The 18,696-nt window shown below is 40.8% G+C and overlaps 1 protein-coding gene across 1 annotated transcript in view; it reads left to right on the top strand.

The window, feature by feature from the left end:
- col9a1c (collagen, type IX, alpha 1c) overlaps positions 1 to 18,696 on the top strand; it is a 35,725-nt gene that overhangs the window by 5,345 nt on the left and 11,684 nt on the right. The window contains exons 3-14 of the mRNA XM_080515765.1: positions 3,045 to 3,116; positions 4,212 to 4,341; positions 7,741 to 8,137; positions 8,480 to 8,560; positions 12,887 to 12,976; positions 14,227 to 14,262; positions 16,113 to 16,184; positions 16,341 to 16,385; positions 17,059 to 17,094; positions 17,176 to 17,199; positions 17,295 to 17,348; positions 18,344 to 18,415. Coding sequence (XP_080371891.1) covers positions 3,045 to 3,116; positions 4,212 to 4,341; positions 7,741 to 8,137; positions 8,480 to 8,560; positions 12,887 to 12,976; positions 14,227 to 14,262; positions 16,113 to 16,184; positions 16,341 to 16,385; positions 17,059 to 17,094; positions 17,176 to 17,199; positions 17,295 to 17,348; positions 18,344 to 18,415 — 1,109 coding nt within the window. The remainder of the gene's footprint in view (positions 1 to 3,044; positions 3,117 to 4,211; positions 4,342 to 7,740; positions 8,138 to 8,479; positions 8,561 to 12,886; positions 12,977 to 14,226; positions 14,263 to 16,112; positions 16,185 to 16,340; positions 16,386 to 17,058; positions 17,095 to 17,175; positions 17,200 to 17,294; positions 17,349 to 18,343; positions 18,416 to 18,696) is intronic.

Raw genomic sequence — 18,696 nt, 5'->3', positions numbered from 1 at the left:
ACCCATTTTTTTTGGGGGGGGGGGGGGGGGGGGGGATTTATGACATGGACAAACAAAGCGGGGGCGCCACACACAGTAAGTGCGACGCTTTCGTGAAAACGCGCCCAATTACCGGCGGCGCACACATGCCTCTCCACGTGACGTCTTGACTGAGGTTCATCTCCAGCTCGCTGCGCTAACGACGGGCTTTGTGAGGCGTAATGCTGCGGCAGGCCGTAACTTTTACAACTCGAGGCCCACATGCACCGTCAGATAAAGTGTTTAGCGGTGGTGAATGTGGGATTATAAATACCGTCTCACCACTTTATCTCGTCTCTCAGCAGTTTATGCGGGACGCTGGAACGGCTTCCAGATGTGTTGCGTTTGCGCTGTTGCCCGTTAATAAGCTGACTCAGGTTAATGACTCGGGGAGCCCCTCTGGCTGTCCCCACCATCCCCGTTTCACACACTGTTTACAAGACCTTCAGTGGCTTGTCCTTCAGCAATATCTGGGACATTGGTATAGCGCCCTCTACTGAAATAACGCAGAAAGTCACAAGTTGCAATTTGCAGTGTTTTCCGAGCACTTCTTTAATTAAACCTCAAGATTTTGTCAATAGAATGAAAAAAAAAAAAACATTGTGAAGAAAGAAACTTTTAATCATATTTACAAATGTTATTTAATTCATTCAAATTCAGCTTTCAGGCTTATTGGATGGAATCAGACAGGTATGACCTCGCATGGGATTAGTCACAGAATTTGCAAATTAAAAGTCACGTTACAGAAGTGAGATTGTGTACAGAAGTCCACCGCCAATTGGGGGATATTCATTGAGTAGCTTGATGTCTGATATGAAAAAGGCTTTCGTCCACCGTTCAGCCATAAAATTGAAAAAAACCCACTCACATTTCTGTAGAAAGTCGTGGTGTTTCAGATGGAAGGTATCAGAATACAACAAGAGTCTGCAGCCCGTGCTTCTAGAGCCAGTTGCTTCATTTAGCTCCTTAGTGGCTTACTAAAGCTTTCACAAAATTATATATGAATAAACTTTTTTATCTCATTTTTTGGGTTTATTTGCATACCAGGCTATAACTGGCTATAAAATGTTAAAGATTGTTAAAATGGTCTAAAACAGATCAAACAGCTGCCACTGGAAGAAATGAAAAATGGGAAAACAAAAATCCTACAAAAAAGAAAAAATAGTCAATAATGTCAAAAATATTCAGAAAAATTAAAGCAGCTAAAATATCTGAAGGACATAAAACAACAAAAGTGTATGAAGTCGATAAAAAGAAATAAAGAAATGTTTAAAAGGGTAAAATTTCAAACAAATGCAATGGTGAAATTGATTAAATTAATGAAGTATCTTAAAATAGCTAAAAGCAACCTAGAACATCTTAAACAATTAGAAAATTTTGAAAAGGGAAAGAAAGCAAGGAAAATATTTACAATTGCAAGAAACAAGTAAAAGTTGATAACAGTACTTTAACTCTCTTTTAACCAGTGAGGTGAAAATCATTGAAATCCATTTAAACCATTTCAGATTATCCTTTGTGATCATTTGAAATGAATATAAAAAAAAAATTCCAGATTTTGTTCAAAGTCATACCCGCTATCATTTTGTACCATTCCAGTGATTTAGACAGCACATGATGCTCTGATCAGATTGTTTGCACAACTCTTCAGACCACTGTTTTTTGAAATGCTGTGCTCATTTTCGTTTTGTCAGTGGTCCCACAACAGTTCCCTGTGGGACACCAGATGCTTGTGTATCGAAAGCATAAACCAAGATCTGAGTGAAGAATATCAGAAATCTGACAGCTGTGGACCAACTTGATTTCTAATTCCATCGTTGGTATTTTGATCTTGATCTCAGTCAGTGGTGGCGCCAGAGATGTTTTCTTTTTGCAGGTGCTCTGGAGAAGCTCAACCTTTCAGTGACAGCGCTGTGGAATTCAGGGGTCTCTAGTTTATTTTATGCTGGAGCGTCAACGATATGCGACAGTCGTGCACAAACAGTAAAAGCTCTGCTATTTAAAACAATATTATGCGACAAAATACGTAAGATATTTAGCTAAAGTGAAAAGAATGAAAGGTTTTCAAGCCTTAAAATCACCACTTTAACACAAGAATGTCACTGATGGAGCCTCGACAGAACAAGGAAGGAAAACACACAAGTTTTCATCAAACACAAAGACCCTGACTCCTGCTGCCAGTCACCAAAAACCTCCACTGGAAGAAAAATATGTGGTTCAACGATGGAATGACACTAATAAACACTGCATAGAGAAACCAGGAGTTCAGATCTCAAACACCAAATAGACAATAATCATCACTCACCATAAAACGATATGTCGGTTGTTGTGGTGTAGAGCGAAGGGATCAGGGATTTTATCACTTTTATTTATTTATTTGTTTTTGCAAAAAGCGCTCCACGTTTCATTACTATTAGTAAGTTACACAGTCACCAGGTAAAATGCGATCGTCATAACAGGAAGTAGTAAGTTCAATGGTTAATGCAGGCGCTGCAGTGATTGGCTTTATCAGATGACACTGATTTTAGTTTAAAAAATGTATATTAATACGGGTTTTATTGGTGTATTTATCAATTAACCAGGCTAAAAATTATAATCTTCACACACAAAATATAAATAAATAAATAAATCTAAATAAACCACTTTATAAAAAGCTGCAGAATCATCGAGTCTGTTGTGGCAAAATGAGCCACAAGTTGCCCGGGGCATTGGCAGCCGTTGAGATTGTTTTAAGTGTGAAAGGTTCCGTGTGAAAGATCAGGTGAAGCTCTGCATTATGGATCCCCGACACCACGTCCAGGAGTTTGTGTTCACGCTTGGCGATGTCGGAGCACAGCAAAGAGAGCGTCGCATTAAAAATGCACCAGGTCGCATCCCGACATTAATCCACTCTGACATTAAAGACCTTGCGTTTCCCTTGTCGCCGTCTCCCCGGGAACGCCGTCTGCATGACAACTGACCGGGAACATATTGCGTTTGTCAAACCCAAGCAGAGAGCGACTGTTGTTTTTGTGTCTCCGTCTCGCCAGAGCTGGATCTGAACCGACTGGACGGCGACACCGTCTGCCCGCCCATGAGGAGCGGACAAGATGACCTTCCAGGTAAAAGCCTCTCTGGGACACTCGACGCTCACTGAAGAGTACAAGTTAAAAACCGCAGGTCTGAAGCCTTGAAAAGTCCTTAATAGAGAGAAAGGAAAGGTGGGGGGTTTAATTAGTGGCACAGGGTGGGCTGCAGAGCGCCTGGAGACACCTTCATGGTTTCAAACAAGGCAAATAAAACATTCCACGTGAGTTTTACAGAATTTCAAGTCGAACTCAGCAAGATTGTTAATTGCTCACCACTGTTGAGTTGTGTTCGCTCCTTCAGCACATCTGTGCACATTCTGCACTGCGGTTTCATCAAGTCACCGCTGTTTCTGTTTTTCTGCCTCGACAGTGTTCCATGTTGTTTCTCCAGGTGTGAGGACAGTAAAGCAAGGGAAAAAAACCGTTTCAACTGTTGGCTATTTTTGGATTAATGGATGTTGATTCCTTACAGGCGGGGTTATTTAAGTACAATTATTGAAAGGATAACAAAAGAAACAAAAATGGTCTGAAAAAATTATGTTTTTGTTGGGTTTTTTTTAATGTGAAACTTATCTATTCATCCATCTCTCTGGACTTTTCTTCCATTACGTTAAATCATTTGTTTATATATTTTCTTAGATGTATTTACATGAAAATGTATTACTAATCATGATCAAACTAATCACAATCACACATCTGCTTTTACTGGTTGCACACAAATATCTGTTTTAGGTGTCAGGTGTCCAAATAGATTTACATTCAAACTTTGTTTAAGGTCATCGACAAATTTGCAACATGAATGATAATCACTGTTACTTGATTTGACTCACCAAATAGCAACACTGTTCTTCTGCATCATTACTGTAACATACACTGTGTATTTCATAGTGATTTCCAAAATGAACAAAGTAGTTTTGTGTTTTGTTTATTTACCACCATGACACAAATCACACAGTTTTAATATTTCACCGTTATGATTTCCTAAAAGTAACCGAACCGATAAAAACCCAGTGTTGGTCGTGTCAATCATCAGAGATTTAGTTAAAAGCCTACGAAGCGGTAGAGATGATCCAGTGATCGATCATTTAACCGAATTTCTGCACGTACACGGTGTTCCTGTCCCGCCAGGTTTCGATCTGATCACCCAGTTCCAGCTGGACGTGATTCCCCTGAAAGGCGTGAGGAAGGTGGACGGCTCCACTCCCCTCCAGGTGGCTTACCGCCTCGACAAGGAGGCCAACTTCCAAATTCCAACCATGTAAGTACAGTAGAGGCTCTTTTAAAGGCAAAACAGATTAAATAAAACACACACACACACAAATGTTGAGTGTTTTCCGCCGTGCAGGTGTTGCATTATTACAGGTCCAGCGCAGATGTTAGCAGCGTATAATTGGTAGAGGAAGAACATGCCTGGACCGATTTGGCATCCCATAGACACAGAGGAGAAGTATTTGTGTGTTTGAGGGTGGGGGGGAGGGGGGGGGGGGGGGTGAAAAAGCAGGACCTCATTTGAAGAGAAAAGTGAAGTCTCTGTGTGCATTTTGGTAATGATTTATTGTCGCGGCAGGGGCCCCTTAAAAGGTTTAGAATAAACATAAAACAACATGTGCTGACAACAGCACAGGTTTCCTGTGAAGATTTTCCCTACTTTGTAATTAAGCAGCACAAACCAGGAGGGATTAATGCACTCGGGCGCCCGGCGGCCACAATAAGGTGTGGCCCCTGGAGAGAAACCCGACCACAGCTGCTCTTTTTGACTGTTTTATACTCGTGATTTACCTTCATTTAACAATATACATTTCTCCATTAAAGTCCTGTTTCTTATTATTGCTTCTCTTTGACTTTATTCTTGATTTTACCTTTAATGAAGACTTAATCACAAGTTTTTCCTCAACCAATCGCTGAAATGTTGGATATTTAACTCATCGCTGGTGTTAAAAGGTATTTGAGGACTGTTCTCAAAAAGATTTGTGACTTTTTAAAGGCAGTAGAAATAGACACCATTTCTCTTGGACATAGGCTTTATGAGTATAGAAATCTGTCTCAATGAAAGAGTTCAACTGAACATGGGAATTTGTAGATACTCTGGTCCACCACCACAACATTCTTAAACATATTTCTCTGGGATTTGGTAGTTTTATACTTGAGCGTTGCCATAATAACAATCCTTTCATCATCTCTCGATACGATTGTCGGCATACTTTCTATTGTTAATGTTCATCACGTATCATTCTCTGCCTGCATTTCCTATTTTGTTTGTTTTGTATTTGCTCAAAATTCCAAAAGAGAACTTGAAAGATTTCTCTCCTTTCTTGCCCTTTTTAGTCTTTTCCAAATAGGCTTCTGGTGAATGAACTGATCCTCTGTACTTAAGAAGGCAGCTTGCCGACATTAAAGGACATTTTCAGCTCCCAATTCATTTCGTCAAAGACTTGATATCCAGAGAGTTCTGCAGCGAGTATCCAACCTCAGTATGCAGTATGCTGACCTTACATAACCGGAGTTGTCTCCCGGTGTTCCACAGTGTGCCTGCTCCACTTGGTTTTGGCTCATCTTTTCCCTCCGAGGCCGTTACGTAAGCGGCTGGCACCCTGCGCCTGGCCTGTCACACTGCATGTAAATACGTGTTTATTCCCCCTCTGCCAGCCTGGTGGCTCTGCCCGCACTTTGAAGTCCCCCCCCCAAACCTCCCTCTTATTTTCCTTTCTGCAGGGCAAATGCAACACATACTTGAGTCACTGTCACCTGAGGCAGAGGAGAGAGGTCCTCCTATGTTTTTACTGGCTTACAGGAAACTACTTTATTTATTGGCGCACCTTGATCCTTTTACAAGACGGTAAAAGTCCGGCTGCAGCGTCCGTCCACCACCTAGTGAGAATCCGTCTCATTAAAAACAGATGCAAAGCCGGGTTGCATGTTGAAACTGATTTATGCGTTAAGACTCTCATTTGCGCTTTAACGGTACGCTTTAAAGTCCCATCTTTCACAGAGGCACACAATTTCAATCTCAAAAAGACGATGATGACAAGGCTCAGTTATTTTTATCCACATCTCCTGCTTGATTTGATGAGAGTTTTGCTGAGTAGTGCTTATTAGACATTAGACTCAAGTCCCAGATGAATGAAAAGACTTGTCAAATGTTTCAAACCCAGTCATGCATGAATCGCACAGACTCGATACTGAATGGAAAAGTCGACATTCAGTCCAGTTTAAAATATAAATGACAAATAAAGTTTTAATACGAAATAATTTGAGATACTTTCAACTTGAAATTCTTGCTTGACTTCTAGCGACTGTTTAGCAAAGTGCTGTTTCGTAGCTGCTCTTTTTTTTTCTGTGTTGTATTATTTGAGTACTTTCTGGATTTACTGAATAAGACTGATATTATGTACTGATATATTAGCATCAATGGCTGCTCTCCTTTTTAACCTTGAAGACATGATTTCAAAAAGACAATTTGAAATGTAGCAGTTTAGACTAAAGAAGTACACTTTAAACAGCAGTATCTCTCTCTCTTTTGTTGATGTATGGTTTCTTCTACATAATATTAAAGGTGAATTAGTTTTTATAATTGCTTCGACAAGCTGGAGTTTGGAGTTGCTGCATGTAGTGATTCCCAGCTGAGGACGGTTTTTCATTTACAGTAAATGCTGCATTGAGAACCTTTCTGAGTGAACCTTTCTACCTTTGCCTTTGTTTTTGAGATGCAGTTGAGTGAGGCGCTCGATTCTGGGATTATGTGTCCCAGAGGGACATTGGGTGTCCCCAATGGACTTGTTGGGCTTAATATGTATTGGTTTTACCATCTAGTTAGAGATATAATCCCAGTTACACTGTTCATGTTTTCGTCTCAAAAGAAAAATTAAATCATGCTGAGAAACAGCCTTTTCCTGAACCAAGGACTTTTCCTGCTGCTGCAGCCACTCGACTGCCCCACAGTTTTAAAACCATCGCAGGCTGCTCTAAATCCGAGGTTTAATCCCACACCTCACAGTCTCCATGTGTCAAAAGGTCTTTGGGCAATGCACTTAACTCTTAAGACTTTATTTATATTGCAACGATGGGCTGGAAATGTGATTATTTTTGCGTTTCAGAAACGTTTTGTGTTCGGACAACATTTTGAAAAGAACACCCACAGAAACACCAGCAATAGTAAAGATTGCTGTTATTGTATACAGCCACCCACACACGCATGCAGATGTAAAACAAGAGTACGATGTAAACAATCAAGCTCCTTTAAACTGAAAATGTAATCTTCCACTTAGTGTCTGTAAGACGTGTCTCTGCATTTAATCCAGATGATGGAGTAGTAAAAGGTAGTAAATATACACTTTGTTGGAGAAATGCTGGTCAATTTAAAAGCGAGTAGGAAAACAAAAAACACCTCTTGGTTCCGCCACTATTTACTATGACGATAGTGTGCATGTTTAGTACCTAATGATGCAGAAAAGCTGCCTTTTTCCTGTTTTCAGTGAGATAAAGAACAGAGTACTTTTTTAAAAATCCTGCATTCTGGAAGGCCTTTATTTCAAAAAGGTTTCACTCCAGTTTATAGTGCGTATGTGAAAATGACGGATCGTGTCAAACAACATAACAGTACCATTGGATGCTAAAGTTGAAAAGCCCTGCATAATCAACAGATGCTGTCCCTCCTCAGGCTGAACTTTCCTCGTGGCTTCCCAGACGAGTACTCTTTCATGGTCACGTTCCGCATGATCAAGAGCAGCGTGAACAAGGTGTGGAACGTCTGGCAGGTCGTGGACGAAGACGGCTACAAGCAGGCCGGCCTGCGGCTCAACGGCGACCAGCAGGCTCTGGAGTACTTCCTGATGGGCGCCGACGGGAACCTGCAGACCGTCACCTTCCCCGGCCTCTCGGTGCTCTTCAACACCAAGTGGCACAAGGTGATGATCGGCGTGGAGCGCGACCAGGTCACCCTGTACGTGGACTGCCAGCCCGTCGACCAGAAACCCATCAAGGGCAAAGGCCCCATCAACACCGAGGGCGACACGCTCATCGGCCGGCTGGACACCGATCCCAACGCCTCCGTAGTGGTGAGCCTGCGGCGTTTAATCACGTGGGGAGGGGAAATGGGCGTACAGAACATGTTCAGGTTTATGTGAGTGCTGAGCTTTGCTCTAATTCTAAAGTGCTGCTGTCACAGCAAAGCTGCTCAGCGGGGTTCCAGCTCGGGGGGGAAAGGAATAACGTAATCCCCTCGGGAAAATTGCACTGGTTGTAAAATGGAGCTCAACAACCCGAATAGAGGGCAACGATTCCGAAGTACAAAGATGTGACTGCACCAAGACGAAGCCTTTAGACGCCCCGTTCTCCCCGTCACGTGCGACACATAAGCCCAGTTTTGTTGGTGCGCTAACGTGAATGTCTCTTTCCAGTTCGAGCTCCAGTGGATGCTGATCCACTGTGACCCGAAGAGAGCCCAGCGAGAGAGCTGCAACGAGCTGCCCGCCACTGAGGTACATTAACAAGGACTCAGACCTGCTGTGGTTTTTGTTTGAAATTCAGATTCCAGAGCTCCCAGCATGCCGCGGAGGCCAAAGCAGCAGAATCACTGAAACAGATTTGCACAAGTGTAACCAACTACTCTGCCAGGCACTTTCAGCTTCAAGGTTGCAGTTCAAGTCGGACGATTTTACAACTTTCCTTTGCTTCGTATTTATTCTTCTTTTTTTTTTAATTTGGAGTCTTATTTGCACAAACATATCTTGGAGGCAGAGCTGCTTGGACAGATATGATCTCATTGAAAGCTTTGCCAAAACACAAACCCTAATCAGCTAACTGTTCAAGTTGGAGGAAAACAGAGGAAGTGTGATCCTATTAAAAGAGTGGGATCAGAAAACCGACCTGCATAGCGAGCACGGTGCCAGCGGGGTTTGTGGTTGCATTTAAATTCACAACAGAAGACAATTGCTACTTGAGGTTGAGCGTGCCAGTCGATCGCTCTTGCAAAATGAAAACAACAAGAGCAGCGTTTCTGCACATGGGAACAAATAAACTGTGAAGTCGCGGTACTGAATAAAGCAGAAGAAAATTAGTCAATAGGAAGAATTAAAATTCAATGAAGGCATCGAGCACACTTTATTATTCCCTCTATGGGAATTTTCTAGCATTGCAACATTGACTAAGAGATAGATAATAGATAATAAGGTGAAAAGCACTAATAAGAACAGTCACACAATTTAATATCAAGTCATGTACCTGACAGTATATATAAGAAATCACTATTCTTAGTTGAAAATTTAAGTTTGACGCATATTAGTCAAATGTGCTTCCACATCTCCAGATGAAATTCCCAAACTTTTAGTTCTGGCTATCTAGTAATTTGGGATTTCTAACTCGCATCCCTTCTTGGAAAAAAACGAACAGCATCATTCCAGTTTGTCGAAAAGTCAGAAAACATTATGACACATCCCTGAAAGTTGTTTTCAAGCCAGCTCTTTCTGATTATATTTAAAGTTTTAGACCATAGTTTACATCCACAACAACAGATAACTGCCTCCTGACAGGAATCACGAGACTTTGCTAACATGTCACATGTGGTTATTTAATTTCAAGTGTGTCTTCAAGTGAAAACAAGTGAAGATGCATCAATTTTGCATTTTCGTTTTAGAAAGGTTTAGAGTTTACATGTAGACAGCAACGTAGAAATGATGAAAATGATGTAGTTTTCATGTCGTGCCACTAGTTGGCGCTGGGTTGTAAACACACATGCACGCACGCACGCACGCACGCACACACACACACGTTCACAGAGAACAATACATTATAAACATGAATCATGGCGAGTACATAGACATGCGTATGGACAGACAATGAAGTTGGATTATTACAGGTGATTCAAATTAAATGTAGCAGCATTGTCTGATAAATATCTCTTTTATTTCAGTTTATTTTCAGAGGCTATAAATCCAGTTAATGCGAGGACAAGATGAAGCGTGTGATTAAGATAATGAGTGAGTTCATTCACCTTCTGTGAAAATCCAATTGTGTCCAGTAATGAGCTAAATGCAATGTTAAGGCTGTCATTGTCTCATTGTCAACGTCTACATAAATATTGTAAAAACAACCAACAGTGCCAACTTGTAGTCTGGCAAGCAAACTACATCCTTTTCAGTGTTTCTGCCATTTGAGTGTTGAAGCGGGCATTATTTTGAAAAACGTTGTGGAAAGGAAAAACTTATTTGAAACAAAAACACAAAAATGTTTTCCCTTGATACCCTGTCGTACAAACGTGGTGTTGAAGGATCGATCTTCCTGCTGGAAACATGCTTCCTATTTAATCCTTTTGAGTTTATATGTAAACTCTGTCCCATATGCTTGTTTTTTTTATTTTGTTTTTTTACTGCTTTTGCCAACATTTCATCCTCAGAGAACCAGTTTCCCCATCGGAGTGTTTGTCGCCAAATCATCACATTGAACACGAGAATCTGAAATCAGAGACGACGTTTGACCATGAATAGATGATTTTACATAGTTTTTCTGCAGGATTACCACAAATAGCACAGGATATTAAATTTTTCTGTCAAGTTGATGGTTCTCTCCTTCATCCTGTAATGAAATACATCATTTGCCGGGCTTTGCCATAGTGTATGACATCCACGAGTGAATAATATCTTTTATTTCTGTGCAGCAGTGGTACAATTAATGAGCTGTCAGCCTCTGAGAAATACTTGTTCACAATGGAAGTGCCACTCTGCTGTCTCACATCTCCTTCTCTGGTTTAAAAAAACTAACTAAAAAAAAACTAAATAAAAACCTTCCAGTGCATTGAATTAGGATTAAAAAGGGAGAAGGAGAGTTTCCATGAAATCACTTGTATGAGAATGGAAATGATTGTCCCCCCCCTGCAGACAGAAGCATTTCCTGGCCGGGTGCACTCTATTCGATTCCAGGCTAACATGGTGGGAGTGCGACTCTTGTGTATGTGGGGCTGTAAACTTCAATGACAGCATGATTTTACTCACGACTGTGACGATGACACTGGTGCGCTTCTGCTGGCACTTTTTGGTGAGGGGTGGTGTGACTACTATCACTAACTCTCCCTTTTATCTGATTTCTCTTGCTTCTTCAGATGTATGCCAATGCTGAGGTATTTATCCCTTTCTACTCTTACCTTTCTTTCTTTTTTTTTATTTTGCTTTTTGATTCAAAGCCAATAATCTATTTCAGTTGCTTCGATTGCCTAATTGCCTCATTGCTTGTTCCTATTTGGTGGTTTTGTTTTTTTGCTGTTACCAGATTCAATCATTTCTACAAAGAAGGACAGAATAAGCGTAAAGTCAACATAACACACAGACAAATCATGAATGTATTTGCAACTCTACGAGTTTGATCATAACACTGCTAACGATGTTGAAGTCGAAACGAAAAATACAGATTAAAATCTCACTAAGAACCTGCCAATAAAACATACATATGGAGTGTTTTACAGTAATTTAATCAAATAATGTGAGAGATTGTCAAACATTGAGCATTGACAGCAGACAATCCATCAAAATCTCACATTTTTTATCCAAATTAGTACAAAACTTGCCAGTTTAAAAGGAGCGCTGCAGAATCCTATGTAGCTGTTAAAAATAGGTTTTAATGAATTAATCACAGATGCCATTACATCTGTAAAGTTTATGGATGCACCGATATCACTTTTTTGAAACGAGTACTTGCCTGAAGCTACTTCTCGATATAAGTATTTCTCAATTCATGTTCCATTCACAAACGACATGCCTTACCATGAACCTCCTCTGCGTCCCCTGTGTCGATGCTACGTTCAAAAGGCTGGTCGACAGACGTAGGACAGCGTGTAGCGCCTTTCTAGTCATACTCCAGACTGTGCACCGAGCCACCGAGCTCGCTGTGTTCCACCACTCGCTCCAGCTCACAGTTAATGAGCGTATCAGTCATACTGTAATCATGTGGAGCTGAGAGCCTCACTTGCGTGTGAGTCCAGAAACCCTTTAGCATGTAGCATGTAGCATAGCTCGGAGTAAATTCCTCCTGGATCCCTGAGCACATCGGCCGAACTCTGCTGGTCCAAATGTTGCGGCTGATTAAGTTGCTGCTGTTGTATGAAGGAGCTTTGTCGTCCTCTTGATAGAGAACATAATTTACAGTCTGCCAGTCGTTCTCATTAATATTAAAGTACCTCCATACCGGTCACATAGTTCATATTCTTTTACGTACCTGCTGGTGATGTCACATAAAACTCACCAGGATGTATTGGGGATCTTTCAACAGTATGAGAACTCCATGCAGTACCCGATACCCAATACTGGTCTTGATATAGGTGCATCCATAAAGTTCTATTGATTTTCTGCTGATTTACAATGAAAACTTGATTAGCTTGCTGTATTTCAGCTGTGGAATGTGTAACGGGACATTCCTGTGCTGGAGACAATCCACTGATTGTACCCTTGATCAATTGGGAGAATGTTTTTATTGTTTTACATTAAGCTTAAGGTAATAAAAAAAAACAACAACTATTGAACCATCTTAATCAAAAATGCCACACAGAAAAGTTGAAATCCTGTTTTTCACATGGAGAAAATATAGTGTAAAGAAATTTCCAAATTTGCTTTTTGTCATGCTGAAAAAGAAATATTGTCGATTACGCGTGAAATATCTGAAAAATTGCAGCCTTTTACAAAGCAAATACATAATGTTATAATCTCTTTAATTACTTATTTTGATCATTGGAATTCCAGATCCATTCTTTTAAATGATTTCCAAGTAATCCTGACTTAATTGGGTTATGTCTTGTTTGACATCTGTTTATTTGCCCTCAGCCTGACAAGTCGGTCCAAGGCCCCCCAGGAGCTCCTGGGCCAGAAGGCCCCAGAGGGGCCCCTGGAGAAAATGGCAGAGATGGAAGAGACGTAAGTATATTCCAGTCAATGTCACCAATTCCTGCTCCAAAACCGCCATGGAGCTGATGTAAAAACACCCCTAAAGCATACAAGTTGAAGTTGAAGTACATTGAAAACAGGATTGATTAGTTCCCCTCAATCATCAAATATTAAAATCCAAACGTATGTTAGATTACGGTTAACAGTTAGGATCTGTTGTGTTGCCACTGAAGTACATTGGATCTAAACAAGGCTTCTGGGGGCTTTACACTCTAGAAAGTAATACAGTAAAATGATTTCCCCAAATTTTAATAGGATTTTATTGTATTAAGGATTTACTGCGTCAGCAAATCCAAACAGACTCAAACCCTTTATGCATGTCAGCAGATACAGCAGCTCCGTGATCCTTGCTGGCAGATGTCTGTCTGAAGAAAGCCACTGAAATAATGAGCGAAACTTCTTCCAATACCAGTTGACCTGCTTCCATTGATTTGAGGTAGTTCTGACCTGGACAACTAAGATTATGCAATATAAACATGACATGAAAAAAGAACACAAATAACAAAACCAAAACACATGGGGAGACTGAGGGAAAACCACAACCAGGTCTTGGTTCTGACTACAAATTGTCAGACTTTAAAGGAGTCCTATTCTCCAGCTGTTCAACTCTCCCACATGTTCTTGTTGGTCCAGAAACCTCGTATTCAAAGTTTCTAGTTTCCTTGATTTTCATCCATTTGAATATTGGATCATAGGAGCTGCATTCAGAATCTGCTGTGTCTGTGTGAGCTGTCTTGGGAAGAGGAGGAAGTACTTCCTCTCGTGGTGCCATGTGCCAGAGCAAAGCTGCCTGATTGTGGGAGGAGTCAAAGAGAGGAGCCTACCTTCATTGTGATTGGCTAAACCCCTGATGACACGATATAGGGTTTGAGTTCTGATTGGCTGGTTGGGGCAACACACTTTTTATAAACTGAAACAATCCAGGGAGAGAGAGGACACACTGTCTTCACTTCTGGGGCGTCGTTCCAGGTCTGGGGACAATTATTAATGTTGTAAAACCTTTAGAAAATAAATTTTGCATAATATGACCCCTTTAAGACACAAAAACAGAAGAAAATTTCTCAAATTTTTCCGCCACAATTCTGTAACCAAGTGGATTTCTCTCACTTCCACACATGAAAATCCATTCCTTTAGTTTCCTGAACGACAGGACTGTAAGCTCCAGAGACTGAGAAGTCCTCTGCTTTCGCTGACAGTTTCTTCTTTTTCTGCCTCCCCAGGGTCTTCCAGGGTCTACCGGCAGTCCAGGCACTCCTGTAAGTATTAAAATACCTGCAGGCTGTTGATTTACCCCCTCCACACTCCCTCGCTCTGCCTTTGCATTTCTTTGTTTGTCGAATGATACCTCTGGGAAATGATTCACTCGGTGTCTTTGTTCCAGCAGCTGCACAGTCCTAAACCAGACGTGTCTAACGCTGTATAAACTTGACATCAAATTCTAATATTTCCAGAAATTACTCTTCTTCACAAACCCATCGCTCTGTGTCTACTGTGAACCTCCCAGGGAGAGTAGACTCTGGTAGATTTTATGATGGACTGAGAAAGACAGATTACCTGCAGGGAATTCGTCACCTTATGATACTCTATTATTATTGATTGGTATTAGTATCATTAATGTTAAAAACTTCAAAGCTTTGCTCGACTTGCAGCCTGGTGTTTTGCTACTTGCTTGAATGATTTTATTCATTAAGAATTTTAGTCGTCTTACTCGAGTTATGTTGTTTTTGGTTTTGTCAAGCAAAAGTGAAAGAAATCAGATAAGACATTTGAATTCCATGTTCGAGACACATTAAAGCTCGTGTTCCTTAATGTCTTGGTAAAAAGCTACAAGGGAGGGGAGGCAGGGTTTCACCTGTCAAAGTGAGAAGTGATTCCAATCATTTCAGTGAGTTCATAATCAACACTGCTGAATTGGAACTTATTGAAGATGGTACATTTTCACCATTGATGTTGTCTCAAGTTGTTTTACACAGTTTATAACGGGCAAATGTCACCCATGGCTTCCTTTGTCTCTGAAGCCATTTCCCTTCTGAATTCAGGAGTGTAGGACGAGTTCTACCTCATTTCATTTGTGGCTTCAGCACACAGGAACTCGATACACTGATAGTACTTTACCAATGTTTTTTTTTATTTTTATAGCTGATAGCTTGTTGGAGTCGAAGTATCTTTCTTTATTTTACGATTCTATTTCGTTGCTACTACCGATGCTGTTCCAGGACACTGTACTGTATGTAAAATGAACTTTGCCATAAGTGTTTTTGTATGCCTGGTATGTGTATTTTCTGTATGATTTGTACGTAGCTTCAACACTGTGGTGACACAAATAAAAACTGAACTGAACAGAATTGACGAAAATCTTGAAGTTAGGCAGCCGTAAGCTGAAACTCCACTCCTCTTATCACATAATGCAAAAAGAATTGTGTTGAGCCCTTGACTTGTTCAAGTTACCTCCACTAAGAAGGTTATAAAATCATCCACATTTATTTGTCTGTTTGTTTAAAGAGATATCTCAAAAACGAATACAAATTGGTACACAGCTGTATTTTGGAAGAACCCATTAGACTTTGGTGGTGATCCGGATCAAAATAATTGTTCAAACTATTTTGATTTTGCAAGATATTGTCTGATCTTGTGTTCTTTCAAATTCTAAAACAAAATCATGTGATCACCAAACTTAATATATGAATAAAGGCAGTTGACCTGGATGTGGACTGTGTGTCATTCCCCCGTGTTCATGTCTATATTTGCTCTTGTTCCTGCTACTTTTATCTAGTCATGGATGGATGAATAGATCTACTAAATGTATTTATACGGAAGGATAAAACCACGTCAAAGTGTGTAACGACCACCGCAGACCGAAGCAGAGTCCAGACTGGACGAGCACGTGGTTTGCTGTGGCCGCTTCCCCGTCCGGTCCGTCCGTTATCACACACGCTTGTCTCGGGGCGGAACTAAGGAACATCAAGAGCAGTCCACCTTTCATTGAATCAATGTTGACCAGCTTCTGCCTCCACCGTTTCTTAGCAACAGCACATCGAGACATTGAGATCCAGGAAAGAAGATAAAGCTTCTCTTTTTTTTCCCCCCTGTTGTGTCTGTTTCTCAGGGCAGCAAAGGGGAGCAGGGAGAGATCGGCCTTCCTGGACAGAGAGGCCTGTCCGGCCTTCCAGGATCTAGTGTAGGAATCATCTTCTGACACATTCTCCACCATTTTCCCATAGAACACAAAAATATGAAAAAAAAAATTGTTTTTGGTTTCAAAATGAATCACATTCGTATGTGTGAGCATGTAGAGTGTGACATTGTGTTGTGACTATGTGCTCGTCACCTGCAGGGTTCTCCAGGTCTAATGGGGCCCCGGGGGCCGGTAGGAGAGAGAGTGAGTAGACATTGATCTATCTGTCAATTCAACTTGATTTCTATCACACCACATACAACACAGCCCTTTTCTAAGTGCTTTTAACAGAGAGAAATTCAGTCATAAGCAATGTTGTAAAACATGCATCATGAAGAAACAGTACAGTCAAGTTAAAGTGAGGCTCCGGTTGCATGGCAACGTAAAGTAAAAGCATGTTGTCATTTCAGAAAGGTGTCGAAATCCCATGGACATGTCTTGAAAATGTTTCTGTGCGAATTAAATGCAGGGTTTTCAAAAAGTTCTATTTCAGTGGCCATTGTCATGGTAACGGTCAACAAATACCCAATGAAGGTTTTCCATTGTCACTTGAATCCACTGTGGTGGGGCCTTCATGTTAGTCATTGATCTCAGCCACTTTTTATACACATTATCTTTCACAGTTCTGTTTCCTTCACAAAGCGCTCACATCCAGACTATAGAGCGTCTTCCTCCAAAAATATTTTTGTAACATGGAGCATCAGTACAACTACGGAACCTCTCTTTAGACAAGCTAAAAAAACATACTAAATTGTTACTTCTTTTTTTTTTTTAATAGCTAATAAGTGTAATTAATGATTTGTTTTCAACAACTTGGACAACTCTTCTTTTAAAATCCATAAACACAAACATATTACTAACTCTGTTGTATTTGCAGGGACTTCCTGGCTTTCCTGGAGCTCCAGGTCCTCCTGTGAGTAGAATCCTAACAGCAGCAATGCCAGTATTTGATATATGTGTACATGCTAATCATTTACCGTTGTTTTTTCCTCAGGGCCCGACAAGTGAAGGACCTGCTGTATGTGGTTGTTGCAGTTTTGTTTTGTTTTCCTCTCGCACAAATGTAATAATGCTGAGCTTTCAATATAATCTGTTGCCTGATGTGTCTGACAGGGAGCTCCGGGGAAACCAGGAATTCCAGGAGACGAGGGAAACATCGGACCTGAGGTCAGAACACGTTTAGTTAATAAAAAATGTAGAGTGAAATAGAAGATAAATTCCACAGATCAAACACCTCTTAAACTAGGTTCGACTAGTAGAACGCAGACCTTCACCAACACATTTGTCACCATAGAAACCAGTGGATTACAAGGTTATTTAATGCACTACACCACTGCTTCCATCATCTGTCACGGTCATTTGAAATAATTCATTTTATCACTGTTTGACACACATTTTAGAATTTCCATGTGACCCCCCCCCCGACCTTTGACCCCAAACATTACCCAGGATGACGTCACTGCATCATGTGGCATATCGGGGGATAAGGGATTAAAACGGAATATTTTGGCATTGGCTTGACATCAGTCGGATTAAAACTGCCCGTGTTATGACAAAAATATAATTTGGATCTTTTGGTGACCTTGACCTTTGACCCATTCACTTTTAAAATTTAATGGAACCACCCTTCGATAAAGACAAACCATCCTCGGTAATTTCATGCAATTTGAATTAAAATACCAATAACTTGACTTTTACGTAGGAGAAGATTTTTCTTGGTATCCTTATCATTTTGTAAACCAAATGTAAAACCGTACCTTCACTCGCAATATTAAATAATGAGAAATGTCCTGCTTTTATCCTTCGCCCAGATTTTTCCCAACATTTAACCAAACCTTTGCTGTTTTTCATCTTACCTTTGCTGCAAGATTTTCCATTAAATACATTCTGATTGTCAGATTTTGTAAAATTCTGTGTCTTGGAGTTTTGCAATCGATGCTTTTGACTTGTTGCCAGCAGTTTGGTGGTCGGAAAAGTGGATATTCTCTTGATTTGTGCCTTCTTTTAAAGCAGCCATATTATAAAAACAGCAGCATGTAGGTCAGTGTCTTGGTCTTTGGATTTAGAGTTCAGAAAAGGATATAAAAAAAAAAGTCTCAAGTTTCAGAATCTATTCATGTGGAGTGGGACTGATATTTTCCTCCTCCTGAACTGAACTGCAGGGTTCGCCGGGACCCAGAGGCTCCCCAGGAACAGCAGGACCTCCCGGTCCTCCGGGACCACCAGGGCCCGTGGTAAGAACCAAACCTCACCTAACCTCCAGTGCCAATGTTCACACAGCGTCTCCGAGCTCCTGACTTAATCTAGAAAGTCCTAGCTTGAAAGTGATTCAGGAAGTGTCTCAGAGTAACTCTTAGCAAGGAGTTGACAGCAACCTTTATCTTAGTGAGGAGGCGTGGTTGACTCCGTTGCTATGGGTGATGCAGTCTGCTGAAAGCTGATTGGTTGTTAGAGAAAGGGAGACAGAAAAAAAGCCTCTTTGCTAGTAATGAATGGAGAGTAAAATTAACCAATC

This window comes from Blennius ocellaris (genome assembly GCF_963422515.1).
Source record: "Blennius ocellaris genome assembly, chromosome: 20".
NCBI lineage: Eukaryota > Metazoa > Chordata > Actinopteri > Blenniiformes > Blenniidae > Blennius > Blennius ocellaris.
The sequence above is the reverse complement of the archived record's forward strand: the minus strand, read 5'-3'. Positions and strand labels throughout refer to the sequence as shown.